Source organism: Trachymyrmex cornetzi, unplaced genomic scaffold, assembly GCF_001594075.2.
Source record: "Trachymyrmex cornetzi isolate Tcor2-1 unplaced genomic scaffold, Tcor1.1 scaffold1570, whole genome shotgun sequence".
Classification (NCBI taxonomy): Eukaryota; Metazoa; Arthropoda; class Insecta; order Hymenoptera; family Formicidae; genus Trachymyrmex; species Trachymyrmex cornetzi.
In genome coordinates this window covers 47,969-57,957 of record NW_017296169.1, presented here as the reverse complement: position 1 = coordinate 57,957, position 9,989 = coordinate 47,969, and the positions used below count along the sequence as shown (strand labels likewise).

Here is a 9,989-nt window from a genome sequence, read left to right as displayed (position 1 = left end):
GGCGATGGCAAGAGAGTGGGGGGAGCCAAGCTACCTCTAGAAGGTAACATGGCGTGGAATGACGACCTGAAAATATCACATGAGGAGCTGTTGCACGCTGTAAATCGAATGAAGAGGAAAAACGCAGCCCCAGGACATAGTGGCATTCCGTCCAAGGCGTGGGCCCTTGCAATAGAGGTTATGGCAGGCGACATGTTAAGGCTATACACAGAATGCCTTAAAAGAGGGCAGTTCCCAGGAATATGGAAGAATGCAAAGTTAGTCCTATTAAGAAAAATGGGGAAACCGGACGACCAGGCAGCCGGGTACCGTCCAATCTGCCTATTAGATGACGAGGCGAAGATATTGGAACGCATCATCGCAGAAAGAATTGTCAAGCATTTGGACGAGAAAGGCCCGAACCTGAATTCTCATCAGTACGGATTTAGGAGGGGAAGATCCACAATGGACGCGATCAACGCTGCCAGGAAATATATGGAAGATGCATTCTCAATTGGTTATAAGGTGATTGCAGTGTCGCTTGACATAAAGAATGCGTTCAACTCACTGCCGTGGAGCACTATAGGGAGATCCCTTAAAAAACACAGGATCCCGCTATACCTAAGGAGAATAGTAAGAAGCTACCTGACGGATAGAAAACTTTCTTACAATAAAAACAACGGATTGGCAGACGAAAGACCAGTGGAGAGAGGAGTACCTCAGGGGTCTATCCTGGGTCCACTCCTCTGGAACCTGGGATTCAACGACATAATGAACGGAAACGAGCTACCGGCAGGAAGCACAGTATTGTGCTATGCCGACGACACTATTATACTAACATCGGGAGCAGACTGGGAGGAGACGACGGTATATGCAAATATAGCCACGGATGTCATATTGTTGAGGATTGCCGACCTAGGATTAGAGGTCGCTCCAGCCAAAACGGAAGCAGTAGGTTTTTATGAACGAGGCAGACCACCCAATGCGACACTTAGAATAGCCGGGTTGCCCATAAAAGTAAGCATGAGTATGAAGTACTTGGGTCTAACACTGGACAGCCGGTGGACTTTCGAGACCCACTTCACAGCGTTGGCTCCAAGGCTTGAAAAAGCAGCTTTGAATTTAAACAGACTCCTCCCGAACCTAGGAGAACCAGAAAATAGAGTAAGGAGACTCTATGGTCAGGTTATCACGTCGATAGCAATGTACGGGGCCCCAGTGTGGGCATACCAAATTTCAAAAAGCAGGAAGACTCTTCAGGTCCTAAGGCAGATCCAAAGGAGAATAACAGGCCGACTGATAAGGGCCTATAAAACCACATCGTGGATTGTGAACACTACGCTGGCGGGCACACCGCCCTTTGAATTGGAGGCCAAGAGGCAGGAAGAGGTATACGAAAGGGTCACCGAGATTCGAAAAAACACCCCAAACAATATCTCGATCCCCAAAGCGGAAGTGGAAAGGATAAAGTTAGAAACTAAAAGGAAACTAACAAGGAAATGGAAGGAATGGCTGAGCGGTGTAGACCGGGAAGAGGATACAATCATTGGCGCGATCAATGGACAGTTGAGCGAATGGTTAGATGCAAAGGTGGGGCTAACCTTCCGGGCGACACAGGTACTGACGGGGCATGGATGCTTCGGAAGGTACCCTGTGTCGCATCGGAAGGAAGACAACTGAGGAGTGCTGGTTTTGCGAGGCCGAAAACGACTCGGCCAGGCACACGCTATGGTACTGCCCGGCTTGGGCGGAAGAGCGAGAAATGATGGTGGAGACAATGTGTCCAAAACTTACCTGGAACTCGGTCATTAGGAATATAAGAAAGGAAGAGGGAAAGAAAGCCTTTCTAAAGTTCTGTGAAACGGTAATGCTCAAAAAGGAGACCAGATAGAGGGAACGAGAAGGGGTAGTTATACTACCGGCGATATAGGGATAGGGAGAACTAAAACACGCGAGAGAAAAGCGACTGGTAGGAGGGGTCACCGCACCGAGTAGCGGGGCGGTGAGGCTCGTAAACACACCAATGGGTATGTGAACCTCGACACCACGGGGGGGGTACCTTCTCCAACTTTAATTTAGGCGCCCCCTCCCGTGGCCCTAATCTGTACAGATGATAGGAGGAGACAAAAAACAGTCACACCGAATAGCGGGGTGACTGGTCTCAACTTTAACGACATAAGGCTAGGGCTGTGAGGCCGAGCCAGATCCGATCTGGCCCTCACGGGAAAGACCCATGGGACCGAGGGCGGGGGCCTGAGGTCCCCACGAGATGGGTATGGGAAAGAAAGGGTGTGTTGCCGGCGTCCTCACACCCTCATGTACATAGAGGATAGGTTGCGACAAGCAGTAAGGCGGGGACCATCCAGAGGTACTATTGCGATGAAACTCCCGGATGGTCCCCACACGCTCTGGGTTAGGTACGCCCGCAGGGGTTTTAGTGGGTAGGCTCCTCAAGGGATTAACCTCGAGGAGAGAGTCCCACATACCCCGCCTCCCTCCCCCGAGGAAGACGGGGATGCGTAACGCATTTCCCCTGCGTCACAAAAAAAAAGTTAGTAATCCCGTCCCCCGTGCGTGGGAGGCCTTGTCGTGGCACGGGGGCTCACCCTGGTTCCCCTAGAGGGGTCCGAGGTGCTAACATCCCACTGTACGGAGTCCCTCGTTAAATAGAGGGACTCTGTACGCTAGAAACCGGCGTCCCAAGGATACTTTATGCTTCTTGGAGAATGGAGCGTCTGGAGGAACCATTCTTTTTAGGATGGGACCTCACTACGCCGGTAGGAGAAGAAAACTCTGACTGCAAATCCCGGTGGCATGGCACCGATAGAGGGAGATCTGCTTCCTTTCCGTGCGAGGAGTGGTGGGCGTCCACCAAGGTCCTCGGACCAGTGGGGGGATCCTTCCCCCTCTCCCTTCAGGCGGGAGGGGGGTGGTTCCCTTCGTGGTTTCGGGGAACAAAGAGACGACGCAGATAACATCTGCAGGCGGACTCTGGCATGCCATCGAGCCCATACCAAATGTAGGGATGCGAATGCCGGGAATGGGTTGTTTTCCACATTGCACCCAGGCATTCACTACCAGGTTTGCCCAGTGGGCGATCATTCTTCAGGAACTATTGCCCATTGCACGCTGGGTGTCTCTGGTAGAGACGCGGCTAAAGGACAGCGTTCCGAGCCGTCGGGGGCGGGCGGAGCGCTGTCTGGAGGTCGTGAGGAAGGATACAGGTTCGCGCGGACTCCTCGTGGCGAAGCCTGTGCCTCCCGGGGAGGGAGGCCTGGGAATCTAGGCGTCCCGGTTCTCATACCGCGTGGACTTCTCTGCGTCGGGGGTGGAAACTGTCGGAAGTAGCATCCTCCCTGCGGGGGGGGGATGTTCTCAGAGCATCTCCAGAGCTGAAGCCCATTGCACAGGAGATGTCTCTGATCCGGGAACGGGTGCCTGCCCGCCTGACGCTAAGCGTTCCGTCAGGCGGGCGGGTTACTCGTCGGTGAATAGAATAGGGGTGGGGGTTGATCCCCGTGGCGTTATGAGTTCTGCCACGGGGGTCGGCTCTCACCGGTGGGAGGCGGAAGGTCACAGGACGCGCACGCGTAGTGGCTTCCACCTCCCAACTAGAGTAGACGGAGTCGCGGCTACTCGGACTTTTCTGAGGTGGGGTGTGACATCCTGGCCCCTTGTGTCGCTGCTGGGGGGGTGGTGGAGGAGTGCGCCGGGGGAGCCTTATGTGCCCCGCGCGGCACAGAGCTCTCTTAGAGGTCCAACCGCGGCGCATCTTTCCCTGTCCTTGGGCCGGGGCGACCCAGGAAGGGAGTTGGAAAGGAGCCCGGTCTCTCGTGACGGCATCCCTCCCAAAACGAGGGATCGGGTGGAGATTTTGGCCGTTTGGGAAAGCTTTGCTTCTCTCAGGCGGTGTGCCGGTCGCCATGGCGGGGAGGGTGCGGAGGGGGCGTCGCCTTCGTTGCCCAAACCGTCCATGGGGCCACCCCGAGTGGCGTTACCCATGCCGGTGCCCCTGGGGTCGGAGCCAGGGGACCCCTGAAAGTCCAAGGTATAGCACCACAACCGAAGGTGAGTAAGGGGCTGGAGCCCAGTGCCTGCGATGCCTTCCCGCAAGTCAGAGGCATATGTCGTCTCCTCGGGGGAACTCGGGGCTCTATCAAAAGGTAGGGAGGGTATACCCTGGACGACGCAGCCGGCATGGGAAGTGGGAAAGAAGAAAAAATGGAACACAATATCACTAACAGCAACTTAGACGTGCAAATGAAAGTGATGGAGACGGAAACAGTATGTACGAATCCGGTTAGGGAGGAAAACAAAGAAGACGAGGCAAAAACAATGAAAACGTCGCAGGTATCCTCCATGGAAGTGGTATCCCGGACAAAGAAGAGGACAAAGCCCGGAACAAAGAAGGGGACATTCTTCAGGAAGCCGGGCCAGCGAGCCACGAGGGCCGCAACAAGAGAAAGTGTAGGAGTGGAATCTTCGGCAATGGAGACAGAGGCAGTAGAGATTAGTTCCTCAGAGAGTGATCTAGGAACAAGTCAATCTATAGGAAGGGGAAGTAGGAATACCATAGAGAAGGACTCAAACACGTCCCCACCGGAAAAGATCAACGTTCTGAACACAGGCTCTAAAAAGCCGGCAGGAAACAGAAAAAGAGAAAGATCTGGATCGGTTTCGGACAGTAGCAGAGGACGAACCACAGGAGATTATGTAGGGAGAAGAGAGGCGATTGTTAAATACAACATAGCAAAGGATGAAGCCCTTCAATTAGATAGGGAAAAGATTATTAGAGAATACAGTAACAAGGAGCTCTTTAAGAAGGCTAAGATTAATATAGAAGGAATAAAAGAGCAGATGGAAGAACTTACAAATGAAGAACTGGCAGAGAAGGTGCAAGACAACCTTATTGAAGTGCTTAAAATAGCGAGAACGTCGAATAACCTTAAAGGAACCTATCAAAAGAGTCTCAAGATGGCAGCGGCAGCTTCCATGGGGATTCTTCAAATTTTTAAGGATAGGGCAACCCTTTCTAAAGAGGAGGCTCGATCAGAAGAGGTAAGAGCGTTGAAGAGGGAGGTTGCAACTTTAAGGATAAGACTTGAAGATGAGGTAGAGTCAGAGAGGAGAAAGGCGTTACAAGCAGCCGGCGAAGCCGAAGCGTATAAGAAAGAGCTACAGGCTCTCAAAAAAGAAAGACCCAACAGAAAAGATAAAACTCCGAATCCAAAGGAGGGATCAACAAAGAAGACCTTATCTAAAAAGAGTCCGAGGAGAATCCCGTCGGCTAAATTTACGGCAAGGGACAAAATGGAGTCGTCTGACACTGACCTCATGGAGGTGGAAGAAGAGCCAGTTAGGAAAGTGGTGTTAGACACGCCAGAAAACTGACCTGAGGTAAGATGTCCGGCTATTGGCGACAAAAGAAAGCTGATCACCGATGACATGAAAACCCAGAAAGACATATACTTGGCTCATAGAAAGTACGTTGCGGAAACCAGAGGGGAGCTGGAAGGCATTATAGAGACGGAAGTGCAAGTACATTAAAGCAAGAAGGATAAGGATGAAGGTATAAATAGCATCACACCGAAAAATTTGGCAAGGATGATAAGAGAAATAGTCTCAGAAGAAGTGGCCAAACTTCAAAAGAAGCCAGTAATAAAGGAGATGTTGATTCTTAAGGACGCGAAGGAAGCGAAAGAAACTCCTCCTAAAACGGGAAAGAAGATGGAAACTACTAAGAAGAGTTCCATTAAGGAAGTGGTTACTCCCGTGTCAGCGAGAAGTATGGAGACAGAGGGAAAAGAAACAGAAAGAAGGAAAAACCTAGAGCTGCCATGGAATAAAGTGGTAGGTAGGAAGGAAAGAAAAAACCGAAACAATAGCGAAGGAACTCCAACAACAATAAGAAATCCCTGTATCCCTGGAACATCTGGTAAGGATGGAAAGAAAACAGCGGACAACAGGAGGATACCGAGGACCGCTGCAGTTCAAATAAGCTGCAGAGGTGAATCGAAATACGCAGACGTGATGCGGCTAGCAAGGGACAAGGTGGACATTCATGCACTGGGGATACATGAAGTTCGATCCAGGAAGACAAGAACCGGGGCGCTATTACTGGAAATCCAAGGAATGGATGATGGCAATAAAGCCGATAAACTAGCTGAAAAACTAAAAAAAGCATTAGAGGATCAACAGGACGTACTGGTAACGAGGCCAGAAAATACTGCAGATATCAGAATAAAAGATCTGGAGGAATCTACGACGAAGGAAGATATTCTCTTAACACTTACTCTAGGAAATTGTTCAGAGAATTAATTTAAACTGGGAGAGATCACATCAGCGTTCAATGGACTAGGAACGATGTGGCTACGATGTCTCTTGGCTGCGGCTAAAGGCATAACTAGAATCAGGAGAATACGGATAGGATGGACCATGACACGGGTAGAATTATTACCTGAGAGAGTGTAACTACACAGTGCTGTAGATGCCTGGAACCTGGTCATGTAAGGAAACAGTGTAGAAGCGAAATAGATAGAGGAGCACTTTGCTACAGATGTGGACAATCAGATCATTTGGCAAAGGGATGCGTAGAACAGGTACACTGTCCAATCTGCGCCACTAGAAATTTAAGGACAGATCATCGGATGGACCCGCATGCAAACCACCTAAAACTTTCTAAAGAAAAGGTTAAAAAGGAGAATAGAGAGAACCTAAGAGACACCATACAAGGACAAAGTAGAAACAGGGATAATTCAGTGATGGACGTGGAAGAATCGGCACAGAAACTCTCATACACAGAAGAAAGGAGAGAGAGGGAATCTAGTGTTATTAGGCACATGGTCGAGTATAGTGTAAAAGATAGAAATAAGGCAGAGGATTCAAGAGTGATAGAAAAAATGGAGACAGAGGAGATCACGGAAGAAACATTCCCTGAGACTCAGCCATCACAAGAAGCAACGGAATGGCCTAAGGTGGGACATGAATGGTCCTCGGACACTCAAGCTAACTTGGACAAGGAAGGCAACGGAGAAGGAGGAATCCGACAAAGTGACATTAATGAGTAATAAAGTTCTTCAAGCAAACATAAATCACTCCAGGGATGGTCACGATATATTACTACAAACCATGGCAGAGAGAGATTTTTCGGTGGCAGTAATTTCGGAACCGTACACTGTTCCTCGAGATCATCCACATTGGATAGGAAATGATGATAGATCCGTGGCAATCACGTGGAGGCGAATATGTAACCCCATTCCTTGTACACCACTTAGAAGCGACAAACATTTTACGTCGATTCGTTGGGGCGATATGGTGATAATAGGAACATATTTACCTCCCAGCCTGGATGCTGGACTATTCGAAGAGGCTCTAGAGGAGATGGAGAGGTGGATCCAACAAATTAGTAATAAACCAATATACGTTGTTGGAGATTTCAACGCTAAAGCAGCGTTATGGCAATCAAAAACTACAAACATACGTGGAAGAATGGTGGTTGAATAGGCTAGCCGTTTGGGTTTGTGTTGCCTAAACCAAGGTGGGAAAAATACCTGTATCAGGTATTCAGGAGAATCTATTGTGGATCTATCCTTTGCTAGTTCAGTGGCAGCAAGGAGAATGTTAATATGGAAGGTTTCAGACCGGGAAAGTAAGACTGACCACATGTATATCGAGATGGAAATTAGACATACTAAAATGCAAAGGATGAAGAAATATCATCCACAACCAAAGAGATGGGCGGCTAGAAAATGGATAAAGACATGCTAACAGCAGCAATCATGGTTAGCTGCTGGCCAAAACACAATTTGAATGAGGAAGCAGAAGGAGAGGACATCAATGCGAAGGCCAATAGACTCCAAATTATAATGAAAGGAGCATGCAATTTGGCTATGCCAAGGATTGAGCCAAGACCTCATAAGGCCATGTCGTGGTGGTCAGTAGAACTGGATCACCTTAGGGCAGAACTCTCAGCAGCGCGAAGAAGGCTGAGAAGGCTAAGGAGACGAAGAGGCAACCAAGACGAAGAGGAGCTATATATGAGAATCTGCGAATTCAGAATGGCTAGAGATACCTTCGGAAAAGCTATCCGAAAAGCAAAGGCTAAATCATGGGAAGAATTCGTTCTTTCACTGAACGAAGACCCATGAGGCCGTCCTTACAAGACGGTCATGAATAAGCTGAGAAGATGGGCTCCACCATATACGGAATCTCTTAATAGACTTTGGATCGAGTTCTCTTGGGACTCTTCCCAGCTGAGGGATTAGATAATTGGAGAGAACCGGATTTGCCAGCCGAAGGAGAGGCAGCCTGGAAAGAAGAGCTTCAGGTAACTCAAGAAGAGTTAATGTTAGCCGCGAAAAGGATGATAGAAAAAGATGCTGCCCCGGGTCCGAGTGGAATTTCATCTAACGTGGGCAATTGCAGCAAAGGAAATGGCCAGAGAACTGAGAGCATTATACACATTATGCTTAAAGTCAGGTAACTTTCCGAACATGTGGAAAAACGCGAAGTTGGTTCTTCTCAGAAAACACAACAAGCCAGATGATCAGGCTGCTGGATATCGTCCAATTTGTTTATTGGATGATGAGGCAAAAATGTTGGAAAAAATTATCTCGGAGAGGATAATATCAAATTTGAATGGCAGAGGACCAAACTTAAATCCAAGGCAGTTTGGCTTTAGAAGGGGTAGATCTACAATCGATGCAATAACAACAGCAAGAGCATATATGGAGGAAGCATTCGAGGAAGGTAAGGTGGTAATTAGCATATCTTTAGACATCAAGAATGCCTTTAATTCAATGTCATGGGGAATCATTGGGAAGGCGCTAAACAAACACAGGGTTCCATTATATCTTAGAAGAATCATCAGGAATTATTTGAACGGTAGAAAAATCTCTTTCCCCAAAGATGATGGAACATTGGGAGAAAGAGGAGTACAAAGAGGCGTCCCACAGGGATCTATCCTAGGGCCGCTACTATGGAATGTAGGTTTCGATGAGATAATGAAAAAGGACGATATAGCGGAAGAATGTAGTATAATATGCTACGCTGACGACACCTTAATTCTAGTGTCTGGTTATGATTGGGAGGATGCTACAGTAGAAGCAAACATAACGTCAGAGGAGGTAATTCAAAAAATCCAGGACATGGGATTAGAGGTATCCCTTCTAAAATAGAGATCGTTGGATTCCACGTGAGAGGAAGACCTGCGAACACGTCTATAAATATAGCAGGATTGGAGATCGCGGTGGGCCGGAAAATGAAATACTTAGGACTAACATTGGACAGCAGGTGGTCCTTTACAGCCCACTTTACGGATCTAGCTCCCAGATTGGAGGGATCGGCATTGACCCTAAGTAGGCTCCTACCAAATTTGGGGGGACCTAATGATAGGACGAGGAAATTATATATTAATGTAATTAAATCTATAGCCCTATACGGGGCACCGATATGGGCCTATCAGGTCAGAACAAACAGGAGAGCAATACAGATATTGAGAAGGTCTCAACGCAGGATTACAGGAAGATTAATAAGAGCATATAAAACGACGTCACATGCCGTAAACTCGGTCCTGGCAGGAGTTCCTTCATTGGAACTAGAGGCTATCCAGTATAAGGAGGTTTACGAGAGGGTGACGAATTTGAGGGGAAGAGACACACCTGTCCAAAAGAATGAGTTGGACACTATAAGGGAAACATCAAGGAGAAAAATGGTCAGAAATTGGGGAGAATGATTAAGAGAAATGACTCAGGAAGGAGACACCATCATTGGAGCGGTAGGCGAGCAACTAAAGGAATGGTTGGATGCTGGGGTAGGCCTCTCCTTCCGGGTGACGCAGGTCCTCACGGGGCATGGGTACTTCGGGAGGTACCTGTGTCGGATCGGGAGGGAGGCCTCCAGTAGGTGTTGGCATTGCGATGCTTTAAACGATTCTGCAAGGCATACCTTGAGGTTTTGCCCTGTGTGGAACGATGAACGGGTACAGCTTCAAAGAGTGATAGAAGTAGACT

At 48.5% G+C, this 9,989-nt stretch overlaps 2 protein-coding genes across 2 annotated transcripts; both read left to right on the top strand.

The window, feature by feature from the left end:
* The first annotated feature begins 4,176 nt into the window (after positions 1 to 4,176).
* Positions 4,177 to 5,370, top strand: LOC108758489 (uncharacterized). Its single transcript, XM_018503484.1, has one exon. The coding sequence runs from the start codon at positions 4,177 to 4,179 to the stop codon at positions 5,368 to 5,370; it is 1,194 nt and encodes a 397-aa protein (XP_018358986.1).
* Positions 5,371 to 9,238: 3,868 nt separating this feature from the next.
* LOC108758488 (uncharacterized) lies at positions 9,239 to 9,712 on the top strand. Its single transcript, XM_018503483.1, has one exon. The coding sequence runs from the start codon at positions 9,239 to 9,241 to the stop codon at positions 9,710 to 9,712; it is 474 nt and encodes a 157-aa protein (XP_018358985.1).
* The last annotated feature ends 277 nt before the right edge of the window (positions 9,713 to 9,989 follow it).

Coding starts and splice junctions, on each gene's coding strand:
- LOC108758489 (XM_018503484.1), top strand. CDS start 4,177: ATGGGAAGTGGGAAAGAAGAAAAAATGGAACACAATATCACTAACAGC.
- LOC108758488 (XM_018503483.1), top strand. CDS start 9,239: ATGAAATACTTAGGACTAACATTGGACAGCAGGTGGTCCTTTACAGCC.